Here is a 26,209-nt window from a genome sequence, read left to right as displayed (position 1 = left end):
CTTTTATGAATAATTACTAAATCTATGCAAACATTTTTTTTTTTTTTGCTTCTATTTGATTGACTCATCTGATCATCTCTAATTATCCAGCATTAACACTGGTTATGGCCACTTTAGCTACGTGTTTCTTCCCCAAGTGATACTTTGCAGGATAAAATAACTGAGCAGATGCCTTAAACAGATTTAATAAGGCCTTGAACATATGCATCTTTTGTATGTATCCTTGAATGCATCCTTGAACATTTCTTCTATCTTTTCTGAGGGATAACTTTTTTCTGGAAGGAAACCCCCAAATATAATAAATTATAAGTTCTTCAATACAGCCTCCACTTTAGCCAAACCGTTAGATTCTGTCTCCTGAACTGGCCCTTGTGTTTTCCTGCCGCCTCTCCTCTGTTTACCTGCTCATTCTACCCTGGAATGTTCTCCTAATCACATGCCATTCATACATATCCTATTCTTCTCGAGAGCCCTGGTGACATTTTCCAATCTTTTACTCTCAGATGAAAGTCATTTCTTCTTCCTTTGAGGTCTTTTAGCACAAACATCTACATATCAGATTTTTTATTTATTGCTCTTCATCATTAGTTCTTTCTAAATGTCTTATCATTAGATGGGAAATTTTCAGTGCAGGTATAACATATTAGAATCACAGGGATGAAGTGGGAACACAGGATTGAAAGAGACTTGAAACTGTTCTAATCCAAACCTGTATCTTTACTTTATTCTTGATTGCACTTTAAAATATTTCCTTCAAGTATTTGAGCACCTTTTAATAGCGGAAAACATACAAATTCTCAAGGCAATCCATTCCATTTTCAGATGGTCATTAATTGCTATAAAGTTCCTTGTCATGAAAAACTGAAATCAAACTATGTAAAAGCTACCAATTTAAGCTCTCTAGGGCAGTGCTGTGCAATGAAATAAAATGTGAGCCGTGTGGCAAATCTTTCATGTGGCTGCCAGACATTTAAACAGTTAAAAGAAATAAGTGAAATTAATTTTAATAAACAAATTTTATTTAATTCAATATACCCAAAATATTATATCATCCCAACATATACTGAGACATTTCATATTTTTTCATACTAGGCTTGTGAACTTTGTATACATTTATCAAAATGAATCATACTTAATCTTAAACATATTTCACATTTCAGAACATCTCAACTCTGACTGCGCTTCAAGTGCTCAGTGGCTACCTGTGGCTAGTGGCCACCAAAATGGACAGCTTAGTTCTAGAGCCATATGCATGCCCTTTATCACTTTTACATCTGATTGTTCTGTAAGCATTTATAAACAGAGGTCAAACTGAGGCTAATCATTCCCAATTACGTAAACCACTCTCCATGAAACATGCTTTTGAGCCCCTTCAAGAATGGGTCTGGGCCTACAATGTTGAGACTTAAGTCATATTTAAACAGGAAATGCAACCATTTAAATGGAATTAAACACTATCACAATTTGCCAAGTTTCTACCAATGCTGCATTATTACAAATGTTGTTTGAAACTTTTGACTTTTTAAAGATAAAGCCAACAGAAGAGTTGCAAGAACAGTGCAACACTCGCCTATTTACTGTGCTGAACTACGTAAAAAGTGTGTTGCTGCCACATGACGCCATCCCTAGAAATTTCAGCAACTATCAGTATCACTGAAGAAAGAACAGTTTCTTACATGACTGTATTACCATTATAACATCCAATGAATTTAATATGAATATAACAGCATCCACTGTACAATCCATATACAAATTTCTTTGTCCCAGTGATATCCTTTATTATTAAATTTTTTTTTAAATTTAGGAACCTTAAGAATCATACACTGCATTTATTTTTTATTCCTCTTTAGCCTCCTTTAATCTGAATTGTTTTCCTTTTTTGTCTTGCAGGAGTCAAATATTACAACAAAACATTAGTATTAAAAATGTATTTAGTATCCAACTTCATTAGAATTAATAATGAGGCTGACTTCTGGTTCTGTTCTTTTTCTAGCCTCACAAATTTTCCCTTAAGACCTTTTTATTCAGGTCCCTTCAGGGAAGTTATTTACAAACTCTCAAAGAAGAAAAAGCCACAATGGAACACAAAGTCATCTATTGTATATACCTAACTTGCTGTACACTCTATATCTGATATAAGTTATGTTTTAAAGGAATTTTTACACCAACAATTGCAATCTGCCAGTCCACCTGGATTATTTTAATAATTCTCTGTAATTTTTTACATAGTTTCTATTTTACTATAAAAATATGGCACAACTAACGCTTGACATATTTTACTCAAAATATAAAACATTAATAAGGTAATTAAAATAATCATGACAATTAAAAAGTTTTTAATGAGGGTAATTCCACAAATATCCAAGAATCAAGTCCCAAATATGTTGCTGATAATGTTTTGCCAAATGTAGATACAGGTAATTTTTAACCACAAAATTCTATATAAAAGAACAGGGATATGTGAATCATCACAAATGATCTTGATATCTTTCCAGAATATAGATATTTTAAACTGTAATTTAGAATGAATTGGGATGTAGTTTAAGACGTATTAGAATGTTAACTTGGCAAATGATTATAATAGAATGCCAAACTGCTTTCATCCCTTTATGATCCAAATGCTTTCTGGAATCACTGAATTTGGGTTTTTTTTTTTTTTTTTTTTTTTAAACAGTACTATTACTCTTTAATATGTCAGCAATTAATGTCTTTAAGTGGCATTTTCTTAAAACAAAACCCTTTCCACATCCTCTCAAATCTTTCCCCATCCCCACCCCAAATTAAACTAATCTTTCTTCACGCGTCAGAGCTATTTCCATGACTCAATATTCATCTTTATTTACTTTCTAGAGAACTTGCTAAATTTATCCTACAAATTCTGAACCGGGCTTATAAACTAACCCTTACTATCTTCATGTCGTCTTGCTTTGGATCCCTTTCACGGCCTTGGCTCTTCCACAACTGCCTGAACTTACTGGGCCCCTTCAGCTGCAGCGCCGCAGGGATGCCACTGCTGCCGCAAACATACATGTTACAACTGTGCAGCTCCAGCTTCAAAGGTTACACTCCTCCTTCTGCCTTGTACCCTTTAAACATTCAAAAAGTACCAGCAATTTTTGAAAATAAAGAGACTTAATGAAGAATAACATTAGTGCTAATTGTTAAGAGATATCTGATGAACCCCAGTATTGTTTATTTTAACTGTTGCTATGGAAATTTCAAAACACTCCTTTCTGGCAAATCTCCCCTGTTATCTCAATATGATATTGATTCTATGTTAAATTACTGTTTATAGACATGTGCTTTATATAAGGAAATAAAATAAAAACCAGTTCATGTTCAATAGTTCCCAAATTATGAAACAATCTGTTAAATTTTTAAAACATATTTTATAGAAATCAAATAAAATTTTATTTCTTTAAAAACAAATTTTATAGAAATCAATTTGTACCTTCACTTAAAAAGTGTGAAAAGTGGTTATTAGATACCTAGGTTCACTCTTAAAATCTTGTTTTAACTGTAGCTCTAATGTTACAATTCTGAATACATTTTTTTCTACCCCTACCAAATCTGGTGTCCCCAGTTAATGAGAACCCTAAGTCTAAAAGACTTAAAAAGACACCTACTGTTGAGGGAAAAATTATTTTGGCCAGGTACAGAGGGCACGAGGTGAGCTAAGGAAGAGTCCTCCATCTCATGGAAGCGGTAATACTTAGGAGGTATGGAACATAATACATGGTCAACAGCAGCAGATCATCAGTATCTGAGGATTCTGAATACTGAGGCAAGAGAGTTCTACATTTTTAAACTTTAGAAGTATAAAAATGGTTGGTCAAACTTGCTAAAATACAATGAAGGGTAGAATATAAAATATAATCATCTAATCTGATTTCTTTTAATAGTAACTTGCCTATTCTAAGTCCTTTGCAACTAAGTATCATCTAGAAAGTCTCTTAATAAATTAGTTTTCTAACAGTATGACATGAAACAATACCCTTGGATGATTGTTCCTACTACATCAAAATTAATGTCAGGTAAATACAAACAAATTATTGCCTTATCTTTTAAAAAATAATTATTTTGCTTTTAAGTGTATACATTCTCAGATCAGGTGGTAGAAGAGAAATGGGAAGACAGAAAGATTGGGTGGGAAATAAGATGGGTCTCTAAATGGTAGAGAATATAAAACACAAAGAGTTGGTGTCCTAAAGGAAACATTAAGGTGACATTATTTCCTGTATTTTCTGAACTTAAATTTGAAATACTTACTGTACTTGCTCCAGAGATATGATAAATCAAAATCACAAGTTGCATCCAGCCTTTCCATTCATCTGTTTGTTCTCTATTTAATACTTTAGTCTGTGCAAAATAATCAATATTTGTTTTAAAAACCATCAAGAAGCTACTATTTAGACAGAATATATTAAGTATGTTAAAATTTTTCTTATAGGATATAAATTAATCCTCCTTTCAAAAGAACCTTGGGGAGAAAACAGTTAAAGACTGTCATTTAGTTTCTTGATAAAAGAGATAATAAACTATTTAAGTATAATATGAATTAAAAAATGAATATAAAAGAGATTTTAAATATTTACGTTGATACATATGGTTTAATATTATTTTTTAAACTGTGACAGATGTGTTTATAAATCTAAAAAGTGGTATTTTATAATTTTCTTTAAGAAAATCTTAAATTTCAGTTAGAAAAAAATTAAAATTTCAGTTAGAAAAAAATCTCATAGTTCTCTTACACTGTACTGTGAAGAAAAAAGCTCCATTATCATACTTTATTTTCTCTAGAATATTCCCACTGGGGATGAAGAACTGATTAATCATCCTCATATGAAAGTTATTTCTTACAAAAGAATTTATTAATTCAAATAAATCATGACTTATAAAGGAGTTACATTTATATTCTGAGCAATTACAGTAAAGCTAAAATAGGCATTCAGAACACTTTTAACAGTGCCCACATTATTATGTAAGTTCTAATATGTGTGTGCATGCCTGAGCATATAAATATATAAATAGAAAAAGTGTTTATTAGTGTAATTATATACTTTTAACTTATAAAAGATAACGGTATCTCATGTTTGTGGACCATCAGAAAGTGGGGAGCATCTCTATTTTCTCCATCCTCAGGCAGGCAAAATAACACCAAGTCACGATATCTTTTTCACAGTCATTTTCCAACTTTTCAACAATCTTTATGAACCTGAGCTTTCTCCAAACTGTTTCAAAAAAGCAACAGTTAAGTGACATACAACTGCAATATTCCTTCATCCTCTTCTATATATGTAAATGTTTGTATATGATGGCATGATAAATGGTATTAATTCTTTAATCCAGACTTTATAATGAGATGAGAAGGATAACATGAACTAAAAAGAAATGATTCTTACCTCCTTGGTATTTTCATTGTAAAATACTCCCAAAACCAAGATGTAGATAATAGGAATAAAGAAAGTTGAATGTGTATAAAATTTGTTTTCCTTCATAAATAGATTTGCCCGGTCACATATATAGAAATAAGCCATAATCAGGCCAAGTTTGCAGAAAGACTGTAAAAATATTTCTAATGGAGACACAGGGGGATTGATAATATTTTTCTTTTCTTCTCCACTTTCCAAGTCAGTACAAGGCTTATTCTTCCGATGAGCATTACGATGAATTACATAAAAAATTAAATATCCAACAATAGATAAAGTGAAAAAGCAAGCAGCTAGCTTCTGTATGAGAGTAAGAGGAGGCCGAGGTTGACAACAGGAACCATCTACAGGCTTCAAAATCTTATTGCAATACACGTTCATAAGAATCATTGCACTCTGTGAACAAATCAAGTGATTTCGTTATTATCTTGTCAGTAATGTATTTCCCATTAGATTTTCTCCTGTGAATACAACTGACTTTTTAGCACTGAAACCAAAATGCTTTTGTACTTTTTACTATCATTTCCCAAACAATCATGTAAATAATGATAGTCCTTCAATCTGTAAGTAACTAGTTCAGGGTTTTTCAAACTTCTTGGGTTATGATCCATAGTGAAAAGTTCATTTTATAATGTGACTCAGAATATATATACATACATATAGGAAACAATACCCATCCTTACTACTTGGAATGCATCTGAGTTTTTTCCATTCTATTCTTTAAAAAAAGAAAAAAATACGGATTTCATGACTGTTAATGGGCCGTGACTTTTGGTTACAAAAACACTGACAGATGTCAAGCACCAAAGTATTGTAATTAACAGATATTCAATACAGAAGATACCAAGATACTTAAGATACACTTCCAGTCTTTACATATGAAAAAAGAATGTAGAGTAATTGCCACCAAAAATGATTAACTCTTAGCTAACAATATTTATAATATGTCTTTCATTTGGTTTACAAGTTTATGGACTACTTGGGATTCAATAGTTTTAGTGTTTCTAACTTGAAGTGGAATCTTCAACATAATTTTATCATAATAAAATATTCTAAGCAAGCTATCAGGAGCCTTTCTAGCTGAAGGTTCAGTCAAATTTAGTTTTATAAAAACTGCATGGTTCTAAAAACCTTTAGAACTGTAAAGCATTCAAAGTATTCAGCCATTTAGAAAATCTCATTCTCTCAGCTTTAAGACTTTAGAAGATTCTGAGCCTGGAACTCTTGCAGACACTAGTCTACAAAGTCCATCCCAAGGTTCATAACCAGTTCTAGGGAGTCCACAAAGCCCTTGAAAAAATATGGAGAAGTGCTGTGTGTGTGTGTATGCAAATATGCATTTTTCTACAGGAGAGGAATGGAACAATTACTTTTTATCAGATACAAGGGTTATGTGATACTCAAAAAGATTCAGGACCACTACTTTATCTGTTGCACTGTGTGTGAAAATTTATAATTATCCAGTTCTCTCTTGTATTTAAACTAAAATCCCTTTCCACCCATCAATCTGGAGTTGTTCAGTATCTACTCTGTACCATGACTAATGCTTAGGGTATCAGAATTAGAAGGAAATAAAAAAAAAAAAAAATGTTCTCCATATTAAAATATTCCCTTTGTGGAAGCTTAATTTTATTTTAAGGTTTAAGGCAAAGAACATGGAGCAATAGTTTTCAAACATGAATGTAATGAGGACTTAAAAGCTTTTTAAGAGTATCTAGCACTGACTAAATGAAGTTGCATTTCCTTCCTTCCATAACCTTCTTCCTTAGAGTATATGAAAACTCTTACATATTCAGCTAGGTGATGAAAGTCAACTTATTTCTAGATCTATGTCTAGACAGAAAAACTGAAAATAACTGACTGCAATTCAGTTCAGTTCAGTTCAGTCGCTCAGTCGTGTCCGACTCTTTGCGACCCCATGAACTGCAACACGCCAGGCCTCCCTGTCCATCACCAACTCCCAGAGTTCACCCAAACCCAGGTCCATCGAGTCGGTGATGCCATCCAGCCATCTCATCCTCTGTCATCCCCTTTTCCTCCTGCCCTTAATCCCTCCCAGCATCAGAGTCTCTTCCAATGAGTCAACTCTTCGCATGAAGTGGCCAAAGTACTGGAATAGTGATATATAGCTATCAGTTAGATATTACTGTCCCTACTGACAGATACAAGAATTCTTACAGTTTCTCTGCTTGATTCAGGAAGATGTAAGCCATCCAAAGATTCCATGATGGTTTCTTGAGCAATCAATTTGGAAACACTGAACACCTTAACATGTGATTTAGAATTTCTGGTGCTGCTATTCAAAATACTGACTGCAGCTTCATTGTAGGCATCTATCTTCTCATTAGTGATCATTTTCCTATTTTCACTTAATAGATCTTCATAAACAGGATCTGCACATGAAACATATTTTTTAAAATACACTTAGAAGTCCCTACTGGTAGAAATTATAATCATGCAAGTAAGTTAACTGCATTTCATATTTTGTTGTTAAAGTTGAGAATTCCAAGCACCTAATAATTCATTTTTTTTTTACAATAGTTGACCAAGATTTTGTAATAGATTTCCTAGCTTATAGTCAAATTTTGAATCTATACCTCTCTTCAAATTAAAAGAATTTTATACCTCATCTCTCTTAAGTACACAACTTTTAGGAAACATTTTTATGTTCTAGCATGTCTTTAAAGTTTGAAAATTTTGGATGCTGGATTATATCAGGTAACGGGAATTCAAAACTGGATTATGGAAGATCACCTAATTAAGAATAACAGTCAATCTTTTTTTTTTCCTCCTGTTGCTGCTTAATTTTTGCAAACTTTATTCCCATAATTAGGAGGTAATATTACTAATGATCAAAGCTTTTTACCACTTAGCATAATCATTTAAATGTAACTTTTTCTCATTTTAGAAAGAGAAAGGTTAATGAGTCTGTAAATGAAATAGTGATTTTGGAAGAGATTATTACTATCCTTGTTATCTCTCTCAGTTTGACATTAAACTTGGAAATAATTATAATAGTTTCTGACAAACAACTTAAATTGCTAAAATACCCAAGGCATTAAATAATGGACATTCAATAAACTGAAGTGAGTTGATCTAATGTTAACTTTTTCTTAAAGAATTTCATTGCAAAGTATAAACTAGATGGTTTGAATTTAAATATATTCTGTCAATTCCAAAGAATGTTTACTTCCAATGAGTCTAGTATTATGAACCAGATAACTTTTTCTATATTTCCCAATCACAATAAAAACTTGTCAAGAAATAAAATCAAAGGCAAGCATCTAATTTGCCTTTAGGACTTACTCTCTTTGTTATATTCTATTCTAACTGCTGAGACTCTTGGATAATTTATTTATTAATTTTTTACTTATTATATTTATTAGTCTGTCTGTTCCTTAAGTTCAAAACAGGAAACCAAATAGCTCAAGTTTACTCTAATTTTGCAAACATTTATTCTCATAAAGTAGTAATTTTGCTTCTTGAAATAGATAATAGAAACCCAAGCCTCAAAACACATAAAAATGACATTTTTTCATTACTTTTACCTTGTAAGACCCAATAAACATCACTAGTCTTTGCCAGTTTTTCTAAAAGTGGTGCTATGGAGGTAATATTCATTTTATATTGGGAAAGCGCTTCATTGCTGCCATTGTGAATCTTGATAGACCACTGAGAGGAAGTAAAAATTAAGCATTAATTCAGTATTTATCACAGGAAAATGAAAGTATAGCATTTCCTCTATTGTAAAAAAGGTTCTCATTTTAAGAGAATTCCCATTTTTATTTAATATTAGAATAAAATATGGTCAATTATTTCATGAAATACATGAAGGCAGTTACAAAGAGCTGATAAAAAATCAGACTTTCAATGTATAACATTCAAGAAAAAAGAATGTAATTTTAGATATAAAAATAATATTGACATTTACCATCAAATTTCCTAAGTTCATTCAGAACTTTTTTTATTAAAATTATCAGTCTAATTAATTATAAGAGAAATAAGAATTAAAATATAAGTATAATCAAGAATTCTATTTAGCATAAGTTAATTCTTTCTTAGCATGTTCTTAAGTTCTTAAACAAAAATAATTTATGTAAGAATACAGATAATAACTTACTGTGGCAGCTCCTGCTACAATCACATGGGGCTTTGCAACAGAATCCTGAAGAAAGAAAAATCTTTATAATAGTGTTATAGTTAGTTCAGGAGATTAATACAAGTAATATTACTTAACTTTTTTCCCTTAAGTTCTTCTTCCATTTAAATGCATTTTAATTTTCTAGGGTTCCTATTCAGATTCTTGTTACAACAAGATGGATATCCTTTGCTTACAACCTTACATGGTTGTATGACTACACAGGATGGCATGAAGCTTGTATGGCTAATTCTTTGGTGTTCTTTAAGATAAAACTCAACATTCAGAAAACTTCAGATCATGGCATCTGGTCCCATCACTTCATGGCAAATAGATGGGACAACAATGGAAACAGCGAGAGATTTTATTTTTTGGGGCTCCAAAATCAGTGCAGATGGTGACTGCAGCCATGAAATTAAAAGACACATACTCCTTGGAAGAAAAGTTATGACCAATCTAGACACCATATTAAAAAGCAGAGACATTACTTTGCCAATAAAGGTCTGTCTAGTCAAAGCTTTGGTTTTTCCAGTGGTCATGTATGGATGTGAGAGTTGGACTATAAAGAAAGCTGGGCACTGAAGAATTGATGCTTTTGAACTGTGGTGCTGGAGAAGACTCTTGAGAGTCCCTTGGACTGCAAGGAGATGCAACCAGTCCATCTTAAAGGAATTCAGTCATGAATATTCATTGGAAGGACTTATGCTGAAGCTGAAACTCCAATACTTTGGCCACTTGATGCGAAGAACTGACCCATTGGAAAAGACCCTGATGCTGGGAAAGGTTGAAGGTGGGAAGAGAAGGGGACAACAGAGGATGAGATGGTTGGATGGCATCACCAACTCAATGGACATGAGTCTGAGTAGGCTCCGTGAGTTGGTGATGGACAGAGAGGCCTGGCGTGCTGCAGTCCATGGGATCGCATAGAGTCGGACATGACTGAGTGACTGAACTGAACTGAAGATAAAACCCAAACCATAAAAAACACTACTAAAATCTAATTTGGCCTAATATTATTGTGAATTCTGAGTAAATCGTGTAAAGCTCTAATATATTATGTCAGCCAATTAAAAAGTATCTTTGGAAGCCTACAGTGGACACAGTTACAATGTTAAATAAAAGTAGGGCTCTAAGGAGACAAGGTCTTTTGGGTCTGGTATGTATTTAACAAAGTTAACCATAGATCATAATGTGGGAAAAAAACAAGGAGAAAATTTGGTAGAAATCCTCACCTAATGCAAATTATATTATTTATAATACTACCAATTATATAGAGGCTTCCCAGTTGGTTCAGTGGTAAAGAATCCACCTGCCAAAGGAGATCCCTGGGTTGGGAAAATCCTCTGAAGGAGGAAATGACAACACAGTCCAGCATTCTTGCTAAGAAAATCCCATGGACAGAGAAGCCTGGCGGGCTAGTCCTAGGGTTGCAAAGACAAAACTGAACGCACACACACCAGTTGCATACTACTTGGTAATTTACTAACTATTTCTCTTAAATTAGCTCATTTTAATATAGATTCTTGCCACTTGTGAGACAGGCAGGGAGATTACATATGTATACATATACATATGTATATATTGTTTTTTAAAAAAGGCTATAGACTCAGGTTTATAGGTATTGCTGAGGCCTGGCAGAGATAGAACCAGAAATTAAGTCTCTGACTACTGAGTTCAATGCACTTTTCACAACACAGAAGACCTGATATTACGATCATGTGCACAAGAAATGATTAAAATTAAGAAATCAGAAAACGTCCAAGCCATATTCAAAAAGAGAAGTGACAGTTACTGTCTCATTATGCAGGTAAAATATGCTAAGTGTAGAGAACCATGAAAGCAGAGAAATGAAATAACAAAATTAGTCTATTTCCAGGCTAGCATGCCCCATTTTATATTGCTATTTTACTGAAACTTTTTCCTCATCTGTAGGTGGCTCCCTTCCTCACTCTTCACAGCAGCTATCCCAAATCATACTAAATATTTTTCTTACACAGGTCGTCCCACCTGCCCTCCTCCTCACTTTTGGCATAAAGCCTAATCCTCAAACTTAAGAGAAAAACAGAACTCATGTGGTCTGTGTGCTCTTGCCTTCCTTGCTCCATTCTCACAACTTTATCCATACACTCAGTCTATCATCTTCTGATAGATGAAGAGTAAACCAAATGTGTCCCTGTTCTACTTAATGGCTAACCTGTTAACTCTTGAGTCTGTATCTCTTCCCTTTTTAGATCTGGAGCTATGTCTGTAAGTTATCTTCTCCAACTCTGGAATTATCCCTTTCATCCTCTTCTCTTCATCCTTCTCTCAATCCACAAAATGTCAAATCATCTTTATCCTCAAAAAATGTTCCTTCAATTCTGTCTCACCCTCAAATGTTTCCCATTCACTCTAGACCAACAGATTACTCAGAAGGGCGTTCGGCTTTCACTGTGCTAATTTTAATTTCTTTCTCATTTATGCCTCAATTTATCATGCTTTGATTTTGAGTTAATAATCCATTAAAACCTCCCTCAGAGCCCATTAATGAATTCTGAATTGCAGGTCCTGTAGTTTCAGTCTATCCCATATAGTTCCTAAAGTGACACTACTATCCACTTTTAAAACTCCTTCCTTCCCTGGGTGTTATATTACCGTTATTCTTCTGCTTTTGTTGCCTTACCTCTTTTACTGCCTTCTCTCAGAATCTTTTCTGTTTCATTCCTACATTCTCTTCTTTAATCTACACTTGCTGTCTATTGAATTATTTCCATTCAAGTCACTTCAAATATCACCTCACTTCATACCAAGACTCCCCAGACTGGTCTAAGTAACTCAGACCTAATGCTTACCATTCATCTGTAGAAATAAATCTAAATTGCTGGTTTCCCTAATTACCCATATCTGCCAGTCATCTAGAAGCTCTTTGAGAGGAACTCTGTTATGTTAATCAAAGTATCAGCAGTGTTTAGCCTGAGGCCTAAAATATGACATGATTTATAAATATCTGTCGGATAACAGTGGAGTTATTTAAATTCAACTTTGCTTATATGCCTATAGGTATCTGTAAGGTTATTTCAGTCATTTCTTTCTAATCCAGTGTTCTTCTCATCTCCTCTGTAAAGCTTTCTTAGATCTTCACCTATACTCTAAACAACTCTCATCCTAGGTGCCTCTGACATGGTGCTTTCACAGTTCTCTGTGGCCAAGTCTATTGTTACCCTTCGTATTATCATGTCATCATTCATAAGAAAGTCTAGTCTACCTTCTAGATTGCTTACTCCTTGAGGGCTGAGACTGGGGCTAATTTCCAGCCACATTCCTAATACTGAGAACAAAGCTAGTTATAGTACAGACATAATAAAAATATGTATTCTCAGGATTCAGCAGCTTACTATGGAAACAGTAAAAAAAATACATGAATATATGCATACAAACATACTCCTTGAATAATTAAAACCAGTCAACTAATCAATCTCAGGTAATTATATGACAATTTATTCAATAAGAAGAATATTTCCTCTCCCCCAAGAATCAAAAGGAGTTTTACAATAGAACCTAAAGCTCCAAAATCAAGTTTTAGTAAATTATAAGAACACAAGATCTGAATATGCAATATATCTTCAGCTTAGTCATAATAAAGGTTTTTGTGATCTTGCCTGAATTCTAAATTATATTACACTGATGTTGCTTAACTGTGAATTTCTACAACTTTGATGGATATACTTTCAGGTTCAGCATAAATATAAATCACATGTTTAAATCATCTGAAATACACACATAACATTATTCTTATTTCTGGACATTTAAAAACATATTAATAAAAACAAAACAAAACTATGTGAGATCCAAATTTTCCAGAAAGTTGAATTCTAAAAGTTGTCTGTATGTTTGTTTTTTGAAAACTTAAATATTTTCTCAAAGAAACAAAGTTAAAAATGTTGACTAGGTTCTCACTGGATCCTACAAAATTCTATTTAATGTGTTACAGTTGCTGTATTAAAATACTTATTGTGAAAAGAAGCAAAGAAAAATACCATTGCAACACAAGTAATTAAGCAAAACAAGGCCAACAAAGTCGAGTATTGTTTTATCCATCCCTAATGCAAATACCTCTGGGAAAGGATACAGGTTTAATTAAAGGACTGACAAGGAGATGGATGGAGACACTGTGGGAATTCTAAAGTGGCCCTGTGAGAAGTTAGGGATTTTCTGAGGCTAACAGCACTCTTGTCTTCTATCTAATTTATCTCCAAACATTATGAGCCAAAGCACACTAGGCTTGACTTTTAGGTCGCAAGTGTAATAATTAAAGGGTATAAGGATATTAAAAAAAAATTTTTTTTTTCAGAAGTATCAGGACATAAGTTTGAAGAACAAAGTAGAAAAATGCTCAAGAAAATGTGTATTGCGATAGAAAGATTATCTGAGTTTGAATTAACTGAGCTATGGCAACCTACTCCAGTATTTCTTCCCTGGAAAATTCCACGGATAGCGGAACCGAGCAGGCTATGGTCCATAGGGTTGCAAAGAGTTGACCATGACTGAGCACGCAAACACGCGCAACAGTAACAGAAAGCTTTAAATAAAGAAAGCTTTAAATCAGTAAAGTGTGGTATAAGCCTAATCACCACAGGGTTAGAATGGTAATGCCCAGAGACACTGGATCAAAACTCTGCTTTCTCTGTAGAGTGACAATCGATCCAGCATGGTCAAAATTAAGAAGGCTGGTATAAAGCAGAGGCGAGTAAGATAGGCGAGTGTAGGAGAATGGACTTCCAAAATCTGACTGCTCAAAACCAGCAAGGCCATATTTTCAAATACAGACCTCAGTCCACACTTTGATACACTGTTTCATAGAACCATTAACCTCTGGATGCCACAGAAAATCCTAAGAGAGAAATGTAAGAAAAGAAGTCAAAGAAAATACTATGTCCACCATTCAAAACAAACTTGAACACATCTCTTACAGAGTAGTTAAAAGTAAAACACTACCTTATCTACAATATCTTCATCTCTCATCCCAATTTGGCAAGTCTCACAATAGTTCTCTGTATGTCCACTTTTGCTATTCTTTAGAATATTTCTGCATATTTTCAACAGAGTAATGTTTTAAAATTTAAAATCTGATCTTGCCACATCCCCGCTTAAATATTTAAGAATTTTCAATCAATTGCTCTGAGGATAAGTTTCAAAGTCCTTAAAATTCCAAGAAATTGCAGTCTGGCCTCTGCCCAGATAGTCTGCCTTTTTTCTGCCACTTTCCCACTTGTTCTAAGTATACTTCTGGTTTTCCTTCGGCTCTTGGAATGCTCTACATGCTCCTTTTTCTCCAGGGCTTTGTTCCTGATCTTTCCACCTATAATGCTCATAAGCTCTCCCCCTCAGTCTACCTAGCTCCTACTTACCCTTGAGGCCTCCGGTAAAGCATCACTTCCTCAAGGAGGAAAATGCTTTTTAATGCTACTTTTAATTCCCCATTCTACACATTTATAATGTCCTACTTTTTCCTTTTTGTCATTCTTAGCTTCCCTGGTGGCTCAGACAGTAAAGAATCTGCCGGCAATGAAGGAGACCTGGGTTCGATCCCTGGGTTGGGAAGATCCCCTGGAGAAGGGAATGGCAACCCACTCTAGCATTCTTTCCTTGAGAATTCCATGGACAGAGGAGCCTGGTGAGCTGAACAGTCCATGGGGTCGCAAAGAGTTAGACACAACTGAGCGACTAACACTTTAACACTTAATCCCATGATTAAATGCTCACAGAAAACTATAATGACTTGCAAGCTCCATTAGATAGACCTAGGACACTGCTGTCTTGATCTCCATCTGTATTCTCAGGACCTAGAAGGCACTGGGAATTCAGAAAATTCATATAATGTTCTCTTATGAAGAGTAATCCTGAATACACACTGGTTTCAAATTGACATACTTTTTCCTGGATAAAAATCTAAGAGACCAAATTTTCTATTACACAAAACAGTGCGTGTATTACATGATTTTACTCTACCTGTCTTCTCTCAATACACTACACGTACATGTAAATTAACCAACGAATAGTTTCAACATCATAACACTGAGCTTACTATTATATGAACTTACCACTTTAACTGATGCAATCTTGTCTTCAAAAGGAATGTTTTCATGCTACCATAATGAGGGAGAGATGACAGAAAAATATTAATGTATAGATTAATTTTATGTAAATAATTCCTCCTTCAGCTTTTTTGTTGATTCATTTATACACCATATCCCAATTATCTACCTTCAACCCCAAGGGGAAAAGATCTGCATAGACTACCCCAAAATAAGTGATACTATTAAAAAAAAAAACTTTTTATTTGTGATCTTCAACATCTTAGAGGTAGGTTAAAGATGATAAAACTCCCACTATGAATAAGCAGGTAGGAGAACATGCCTACATAAATTATCTTTTTGTCAAGCTTCCCACGGTTCCAATTCAGTCCTAGTATTATCATCTATGGCAGAGACCAGTTGCTGCTCTGTGTCTCCCAGATCCCTTCCAGTTAGACAGGACCGCATGACTAGTTCTGGCCAATGTACCATGACTAGATGTAATGCGGGTCACTTCCAGGCTGAAGTTCCCAGGGCGATTCTGCTCATCTGTTTAACCTGATACAGAGACTGAGGAGGTTGAATGTCCCAAATGGAACAACTAGAAAACAGTAAAAATTCCAACAGCAGAGATCCCTGAATGACTGTAGGGAACAAAGCCCTTTGTCCCAGGTGGTTAGAACAAGAAGTGCTAAGTATTAAAACTGTGATATGGGTTTATTGCTGTAGCAACAGCTAGTCCATCCTCACCACTATACTAATGAAGGCCCTGCCTAAATATGAATGGACACATAGGACTCTAGGTTATTAAAGATTTCACTCTGAAGATGGTACATAGTCTAGTTGTAGAAAAAAATTAAAATCCAAAGACTATAACTTCTTGTAACTGTTTCATAAAAAGAAAAAAATCATTTCATGATTAAATATTCAGGATGGAACGGGGTGGTTAATAAGAAGCTAACTGTCTTCCTAAAATCAAGGTTGAAACATTTTCATTAACTAAACAGAAAGTATTTATATTAAGAAATAAAGTTTGTTTCTATCAACAGGCTAAATTTTAAAATTCTTGTTAGTCCTGTTTAAGCATCTTTTCCCAAAAGGACTTAAAAAAAAAAATCAAGTTGACTTACAGTGTTGTTAGTTTCAGGTGTATGGCAAAGTGAATCAGTTATACATATACATTCATCCACTCTTTTTTTAGTTAATATTTTGTATATATAGTAGTATGTATATGCTAATCCCCCCCAGTCCAGTACTCTTGGAAAATCCCAGGGACGGGGAGCCTGGTGGGCTGCCGTTTATGGGGTCGCACAGAGTTGGACACGAATGAAGTGACTTAGCATATGCTAATCCCAATATTCCAATTTATCCCTTCTCCCTCTTATTCCCTGGTAACCATAAGTTTGTTTTCTACATCTGCGACTCTACTTCTGTTTTTTAAATAAGTTCATTTGTATTCTTTTTCCCCAAAAGGACTCTTGAGACCATTAATTCAATAGGACTTGTGGTGGTTTAGTCGCTAAGTCACGGACAGCAGCCCACCAGGCTCCTCTGTCCGTGGGATTTTTCCAGGCAAGAATACTGGACTGGGTTGCCATTTCCTTTTCCAGTACTTCAAGGTATGTTATATGAAAAGAGTTTCCTTGGTCAAATAAGTCTGGGACATAGGGTCAGAGAAAATCACACAGGTGTTCTCTTCCTATCCCTTTAAAAAATTCTCCCTCCGAGATACAGCGTGTCATGAAATATTTCTCCTTTTTGCATGGCACAGTTAATTCAGTCAACTCAATCTCTTCATTTTAATATAACATCTGTTGTATACAAAATAACATATCACATATATGTAAGTCACAAGTCATAGTAAAAATAAATAAGCACTCATGAATTCATGGCACATATCAGTGTTACCAACACACGACATGAGCTATGTTGGCTTCTAAATTCCTTCTCTAAATTCCTTTCTTCACCCAAAAAGAACAATCATCTTAAATTTTATTTTCCTTTCTATTTTACTATACAGCTTGTCACACATATATGCATCTGTAAATGATACGCTGTTCAATGTTGTTGGCTTTCACGCCATTTTAATTTTGAAAAATCTCAGACTCACAGCAAAATCGACATCCTTTACCAATTGTTAGTATTTTCTACACTAATTTCATGTGTCTCCATGCACCACATATACATGGTTTTTCTTCTTTGCTGAACCATGTAAAAGTAAACTGCAGACATAACAACATTTCACCCTTAAATATTTAAACACGTATCTTTGAAGAATATGGACATTCTCTTGCATAACTGTAATACTGTAGTCCCAAAGAATCTGACATTGATAAAATATTATCAAATCTAATAATATAGTGCATGTTCAACTTTCCCTAATAAAGTCTTTGCTACAGTTCTTATATTTTAACCTAGAATTCAATAAAAGCCAGGTATTATGTACGTGACTGAAGACAAGATGGTGGAGGAAACAGACCTTGAGCCCACCTCCTCTCACAAGAACACCAAAATCACAACTAATTGCTAAACAACCATGGATAATAAGATTGGAACCTTTCAAAAAAGATATTCTATATCCAAAGACAAAAAGAAGGCCAACAAAATGGGAGGAGAGTCACACTTGTGATATAATCAAATTACATATCCTGACCCACAAACTGGAGAATAATTTTATCACAGAAGTTCTCACACAGGAGAGAGTGTTCTGAGCCCCATGCCAGGCTCCCCAGCGTAGAGGTCTGGTATTGAGAGGAGGAGCCTCGAGAGCATTTGGCTTTCCCAGCAAAGGGGCTGATTATAGGAGATCCACAGGACTGGGGGACAGACTCCACACGTCGAGGGGTGCACACAAGGTCCTATTAGAACAGTGACCCAGAGCAAAAGCAAGGACTTCCAAGGGGACTGGGCTGGACCTACCTGCTGGTCTTGGAGGGTGTTCTGTGGAGGCATGGGGCAGCTATGAGTCTCTCTAGTGTCCTAAAAGCTGGCAGTGGTAATATTGGGGAGTGTTCCTCTACTTGAACTCTTGTTAGAGGCAGACATCTTACATGGGTAATTAGCAGCAAGACCCATGCCCTGCCCAACAGCCTGTAGGCTCCAAAGTTGAAGCGCCTCAGGCCAAACAATCCACAGGGCAGGAACACAGCCCCACTCATTAGCAGTCCCAGTTCAGTTCAGTTGCTCAGTCTTGTCCGACTCTTTGCAACCCCATGGACTGCAACATGCCAGGCTTCCCTGTCCATCACCAACTCCCAGAGCTTACTCAAACTCATGTCCATCAAGTTGGTGATGCCATCCAACCGTCTCCTCCTCTGTCATCCCCTTCTCCCACCTTCAATCTTTCCCAGCATCAGGGTCTTTTCCAATGAGTCAGTTCTTCACATAAGGTGGCCAAAGTATTGGCCACTCATTAGCAGACAGGCTGCCTAAAGACTTTCTGAGCCCATGGTCACCTATAGACATGGCGCTTGACACAGCCCTGCCCACCAGAGAACCAAGAGCCAGCTCCATTCACCAGTGGGCAAGCAACAGCCTCTCCTACCAGGAAGCCTTCACAAGCCTCTAGAACAGGCTCACCCACCAGGGGGCAGACACTGGCCTCTCACCAGAAAGCCTGTACAAGACTCTAGACCAGATTCACCCACCAGAGGGCAGACACCAGAAGCAAGAGAACAACCATACAGCACCCTACGGAACTGAGTCTGCAAACTCAGGTCAGAACCGACCCGGGGGCCAGCTGGTCACTGGACCTTGGGTAATAAGAGGGAAATGCACTGCTTGGACACCGAGGGCATCCCCTATTGGAGGAAACTTCTCCAAAACTTCCACATACATAAAAATACAAATGGAAATTTAGACAAAATGTGGTGGCAGAGGAATATGTTCCAGAGGAAGGAAAAAGAAAGACACCCAAAATGACAACTAATGGCATGAAGACAGGCAATCTATCCGAGGAAAGAGTTAAGAGTAATGGATGCACAGAGCAGGAAGGTACAAGAAGTTTATACAAGAGTCAGAAAATACCAAGAACAACCAAAGAGATGAAAAATACAACAACTGAGCTGAAAATACACGAGAAAGACTCAACAGCAAAATAAATGAGGCAGATGAACGGGTAAGTAAGCTTGAAGACAGTGCTGGAAACTACTGCTATGGAAGAGAATAAGAAAACAGAACGAAAAGAAAAAAGGACAATTTAAGAGACTTCTGGGGCTCTGTCAAATACACCAACAGTAACATAATAGGGGTCCCAGAAGGAGGAGAGAAAGGGCCTAAAAATATTTGAAGAGACAATAGCTGAAAACGTGCCTAACATGGGAAAAGAAACAGTCAACAAAGTCCAGGGAGCACAAAGTCCCATATAGGATTAACCAACCCAAGGAGGTACAGGCCCAGAAACACAGTAATAAAACCAATAAAAATTAAAGACCAAAGTGAAAACATTAAAAGCAATGAAGGAAAAGCAACAAATAACCAACAAGGGAATCCCTGTAAGACTATCAGCTGATTTTTCAGGAGAAATTGTACTGGCCAGAATTGAGTGGCACAATATATTTAAAGTGATGAAAAGGAAGAAACTACAATGAAAAAATACCCTACCCAGCAAAGGCCTTGTTCAGATTGGTTTGAGAAATCAAAACTTTACAGATAAGCAAAAACCAAAAGAATTCAGCACCACCAAATCAAATGCTAAACAAACTGCTCTACATGAAAACGAGAAGGCAACAATTAGAAACACTAAATTTACAAAATGGGAAAGCTCACTGGATAAATCAAATGTATAGTAAAGGAAACTACCCTCACACAAATACAGTACATAAACCAGTAACTGTGAGAGGTGGAAAGTACAAATTCAGGATATTTGAAATGCATTTGAAATTAAGAGATCAGCAACTTAAACAATCGTATATATATGTGTGTGTGTGTGCACGCGCGTGTGTGTGTGTATAGAGAGAGACTGCTATATCAAAACCTCATGGTAACCACGAGCCAAAAAACTATAAAAAAATCCAAGCACAGCACTAAACACAGTCATCAAATCAGAAGAGAACAAAAGAAGGAAGAAGAAAATGACCCTACAAAACCAAATCCAAAAAACGGCAGCTTCAGCTGCATGCAACAAATTCTGGTACAGTCTTTTTTCATTTTTCTTCTGTTACAAATATTTTCTAATTTTCCTTGCTACAGCTTCTTAGATACACCCATCATTTAAAAGGGGTCACTTAATTTCCAAATGGAGAAGGCAATGGCACCCCACTCCAGTACTCTTGCCTGGAAAATTCCATGGACGGAGGAGCCTGGTAGGCTGCAGTCCATGGGGTCGCTAAGAGTCAGACACGACTGAGCGACTTCACTTTCACTTTTCACTTTCATGCATTGGAGGAGGAAATGGCAACCCACTCCAGTGTTCTTGCCTGGAGAATCCCAGGGACGGGAGAGCCTGGTGGGCTGCAGTCTATGGGGTCGCACAGAGTCAGACACGACTGAAGTGACTTAGCAGCAGCAGCAATTTCCAAATACATGGGCTTTTTAAAAGTATCTTTGATATTAATTTCTTATTTTGATATTAATTTCTCATTTAAATCCTTTCTTCTCTGCAATCACCCTCTGTGTTTTTTGTCTTCTGACTTTATTGACGCTTTCAATGACTAAGCCAAAGATCTCTCTTGGTAAATGTCACAATGCACTTGAAAATATGTGGGTTATTTTCAAATATCTTTTTTGATATTGATTTCTAACATAATTTCACAGTGATAAGAGAACAGTCTGTATGATCTCAACACCTTTAGACCATGAAATTTTTGTCATCACAGTCCTTACTATTAGTATTTGTATTTTTCTTTCTGACTTACTTCACTTAATATAATAAACTCTAGTTGCATCCATGTTGCTGCAAATGGCATTATTTTGTTCCTTTCTCTAGCTAAGTACTCTGCGATTGTGTCTATGTGCCACATCTTTATGCAGTGCATTCATCTGTCGATGGACACAGGTTGTTTCCATGTTTTGGTTATTGTGAACAGTGCTGCTATGACAGATGCATGTATCTTTCTGAATTATATTTTTGTCTGATAGAACATGCCCTCACACCTTGCACAAAAATAAACTCAAAATGGCTTAAAGACTTAAACATAATGATACCATAAAACTCCTAGAAAAGAACATAGGCAAAACATTCTCTGACACAAATCTTATCAATATTTCCTTAGCTCAGTCTCCCAAGGAAATAGAAATAAAAACAAAAATAAATAAATGGGACCTAATCAAATTTGGGGCTTCCCAGGTAGCTCAGCTGGTAAAGAATCCACCTGCAATGCAGGAGACCCTGGTTCAATTCCTGGGTCGGGAACTTCCTCTGGAGATACCCACTCCAGTATTCTTGGGCTTTGCTGGTGACTCAGCTGCTAAAGAATCCACCTGCAATGCAGGAGCCCTGAGCTTGATTCCTGGGTTGGGAAGAGCCCCTGGAGGAGGGCATGGCAACCCATTTCAGTATTCTTGCCTGGAGAATCCCAATGGACAGAGAAACCTGATGAGATATAGTCCATGGGGTTGCAAAGAGTTGGACAGGCCTGAGCAACTAAGCACAGCACAGCACAATCAAACTTACAAGCTTTTGCACAGTAAGGGAAACCATAAACAACATGAAAAGACAGTGCTACAGAAGGGGAGAAAATGATGCTACAGACAAGGGCTTAAGCTCCAAAATACATACATAACTCATACAACTCAGCAACAACAAAACACCAAATCATCCAATCAAAAAATGGGCAGAAGACCTTAATAGACATCTCTCCAAAGAAGACAAACAGATGGCCAGTAGGCACATGAAAAGATGCTCAGTGTCATTAATTATTAGAGACATGCAAATCAAAACTACAATGAGGTCCCAGCCTACTGATGGCCATCATTAAAAAGTCTACAAATAACAAATGCTGGAGAGGATGTGGAGAAAAGGGAATCCTCCTACATTGTGGGAATGTAAGTTGGTACAGCCACTATGGAGAACAGTATGGAGGTTCCTCAGAAAACTAAATTGTCTTTTAATAAAATTTTGTGAGCTTTCTGCATACAGATGTAGGCTTATTTACTAGGTTTATTCCTATGCACTGTGTTTTTTAAATTATTATTATTATTGCACAGAGTATATTTTAAATAACATTTTTGAACTCTCTATTCCTGACAAGTAGATATGAAATTAATTTTTAACAGCTTTATTGAGTCAGTGCAATCAATTTTCATACATTTATCTTATAATTAGCTATATTGTTAAAAATTTTATTATATCTAGTAAATTTTCTATAGGTTCTTTGGGATTTTCTATGTAGACAACTGTATTATAAAATATCAAGTTAATTCTTTACAATCCTTACATCTTCAAAGTACCACCTTTCTTTGGCTGAGAGAGAAAGAGTTAGTCGCTCAGTCATATCTGACTCTCTGCTATCCCATGGACTGTAGCCCACCAGGCTCCTCTATCTATGGGATTCTCCAGGCAAGAATACTGGTGTGGGTTGCCATTTCCTCTTCCAGGGGATCTTCCCAACCCAGGGATTGAACCTGGGTCTCCCTAAGGATCTCTAATACAATACTAAGTAGAAGCAGCAATAATGAACATCCTGAGTTTAATGGAAATATGTCTACCATCTTACCACTGGAACATTTATTGTAGGCTTTTAGAATTTTTATCAGAATAAGAATATAAAGGAGCTTACTTAAAAGAGAGAGATGATACCAATTCCCTGATACTGTTAGGACTTGTTTAATGGACCAAAATGTGATCAAAATAAGGCTTCCATGTGTGCTTTGAAAGATATTCTCTGATATCTTAGCGTATTAAGTACTGAGTTATAAGTTTATAAAATCAGCATACTAACAGCCCATATTTACTTATTTGCTTGCACTACCATTAATTACATGAGCAGTGAGTAATTCTCCCACTATGGTAGACAGTCCGGAGAAGGCAATGGCACCCCACTCCAGTACTCTTGCCTGGAAAATCCCATGGACGGAGGAGCCTGGTAGGCTGCAATCCATGGGGTCGCTAAGAGTCGACACGACTGAGCGACTTCACTTTCACTTTTTTCATGCATTGGAGAAGGAAATGGCAGCCCACTCCAGTGTTCTTGCCTGGAGAATCCCAGGGACGGGGGAGCCTGGTGGGCTGCCGTCTATGCAGTCGCACAGAGTCGGACACAACTGAAGTGACTTAGCATAGCATAGCATAGCATGGTAGACAGTCAGTCTGAAATCAGTCTGAAAAATCTGTGTTTAGCTGACAAGTTTAGACTACTTATATTTATTTTGATCATAAATGTTTCCATCTTAATTTTTGATTTCTAGCTCCCTCACACATATGTATATTTTATATAAACATAAAATTAAACAGATTTTTAACATGTAATATGTTTATATATATGTATGTATTCACATGTATGTATCAGAGTACACACATATGTGTGTGCTTATGTATGTATGTTTATATATTATATTTGATATTAGATGAATTTGGTTTCATTTATTTTTTTCTTCTTCTGGTTTGGAATTACCCACCCTAATTCTATCCTTCCAGTCCTTGCCCTTGGAATAAAGGGCATCTTAAGTTCTAAGTTAAGATGATACCTTAAAGTGTAAAGAGGACAGCAGAACACTTTAATTGTGGTCCTCTCTCTCTGACTTATATGCTATGTCAGTTCTTCAGTACTGTGTTTTCGTAAAGTGTAAAAAGACATTATTTGACATAGTTTGTTTAGATTCATATACATGTTTCCTATTTTCTTTAACCATTAATTCAGATCATTTTTTTTCTGAATCATTTCCCTCCTTCTTGAAGTTTATTCTTTGGAAAACTCTTTAGTATAAGTTTATATGGCAGTAAGCCCTTGTAGTTGTTGTTTATTTAAAAATGTCCTATAATTCAAGAATAGAGGAATTTGTATGTTAGGGATACAATTCTAGGTTAAAACCCACTTTCTATCAGAACATTAAAGCTATTAGTCTACTGTCCTCTGGCTATCAATATTGCTGTTGAGGAATATGCTGGCTCAGAGCTTTGTTTGCTACATACAGGGCACTGTGGCTACAGGCATCCATCTTAAGGGCAACCCAAATCTCTACTGCATACCGACTGTTATTGTTCCCATTACTGGACTGGCCTCACAGTTTGTTCCTTTTTTGTGGAGGATGTGTCCCCCATTTCAAAGTCTAGAAATACATCAACAAGTATTTTTTAATCTAGGATCCAGTTGGTTTGAGGTGGAAGGGGCCCCCAGAGTATCTAGCTTGCCCTCTGGCTGGAAGTAACACAAACAGCTTTTTTCATTGCAACACTTCTCAAGTTTTTAATATCCTAGCCTAAACTAAAACTATCTAAGAGGAGGATATGATATCCACCTCTGCCCAAACTTATTTGACCAGAGCTTCTTACAGAACTAGTCTTCCACAAAATATAATTTGAAAAAAATAAATCCTGCTCTAAAGCTTCTTTTTAAAAAGTTTTCCTCAGTACAGAAAAGAAATTCAAAAAAATTATCTTCAATACTCCTATTCCACTTAAAGAATCCCATTACCAAGGCTAAAATAAAATTAATCAACTTTCACAACATGCCAGGCTATGTTGTGAAATATATTTAAAAAATAATGATAATCCACAATCTCTGTCCTCAAGGTGTTCAGAGAGAAAAGAATAAGTAAAATACAACTTAGCAAATGCTCCACCAGTAGTTTGAACTAGTTTCACAATAACTGTCTCTTTAAAACTATAAAAAACTTTCTTTGCAAAATGTATATAAAATAAAATGCGTCTTGTTTGACTATTGTGGGATAACTCGGAACCTCTAGAAAATAAAAACTGGAAAGCCAGTGCCCAGGAACACCATCCCATGTTGTAGCTACTGCTGGCCAGGGACTAAAACCATTATAGATTTTTTTCAACTAACTGTTGCCAAATGCATTATTCCAATTTTCAAATCCTCTAGTCTAAGCCTAGAAATAGTAAAACTATTTTTTTTTTAATTCAGACATCTATTTTTTAAATGTTTACTGAGGTTTTTTTACTTTAAGCTGTAAGAATCTCAAGTCATTAAATAGTTTCAAATCTTCTGTATAGTTTTGTATGTATAAATACAAATGCAAAATACATTTATAGATATCAAATAAAATGAAAAGTTGACTTTGTTATCTTCTATTATTCAGCTTTAAAATCTATACTGGCTTTTCCTAGTAGACAAAATCACTACTGGACTCTTCTTACAAGAGTTCCTAAGGACTCAGTATCCATTACCATCATCACGATGAGACTAGTTAGTTAGCTGTGAAGTTCCCAATTTTTCAGTTTCCTACCACTGGACAAGGTGATGTGTACAGGCAGATTTTTATCATAAATTAACGAGCTACTACCCCTACAATTCTGAACTTTCTTGTACTTTACTTTTTTCTTGTTATTCCCCACTCCCAACCATATGCAATTCAAGACAGAAATGAGAACTTCAGATCACTTAAAAATGTATTAAACAGAAAGATATGATCAAATAGTTCACAAAAATTAACTAATTAACAAATTAACATTTAGAAAGATGTTCACCCTT

General features: G+C 35.6%; 1 protein-coding gene across 5 annotated transcripts in view; it reads right to left on the bottom strand.

Annotated features, from left to right (window-relative positions):
• Positions 1-26,209, bottom strand: part of CASD1 (CAS1 domain containing 1) — a 55,321-nt gene that overhangs the window by 18,381 nt on the left and 10,731 nt on the right. For 4 of the 5 annotated variants that reach the window (XM_055589744.1, XM_055589743.1, XM_055589742.1 and 1 more), the window contains exons 4-10: positions 15,648-15,692; positions 14,375-14,437; positions 9,550-9,594; positions 8,978-9,101; positions 7,608-7,822; positions 5,403-5,825; positions 4,270-4,359 (exon numbers count right to left, since the gene is read on the bottom strand). In XM_055589744.1, the coding sequence (XP_055445719.1) occupies positions 4,270-4,359; positions 5,403-5,825; positions 7,608-7,822; positions 8,978-9,101; positions 9,550-9,594; positions 14,375-14,437; positions 15,648-15,692 (1,005 nt within the window). The remainder of the gene's footprint in view (positions 1-4,269; positions 4,360-5,402; positions 5,826-7,607; positions 7,823-8,977; positions 9,102-9,549; positions 9,595-14,374; positions 14,438-15,647; positions 15,693-26,209) is intronic. The other variant, XM_055589741.1, reaches the window with a different exon arrangement.

The sequence above is a fragment of the Bubalus kerabau genome, chromosome 8, assembly GCF_029407905.1.
Source record: "Bubalus kerabau isolate K-KA32 ecotype Philippines breed swamp buffalo chromosome 8, PCC_UOA_SB_1v2, whole genome shotgun sequence".
NCBI classification, from domain to species: Eukaryota; Metazoa; Chordata; class Mammalia; order Artiodactyla; family Bovidae; genus Bubalus; species Bubalus kerabau.
This window is presented reverse-complemented; position numbering and strand designations above follow the sequence as displayed.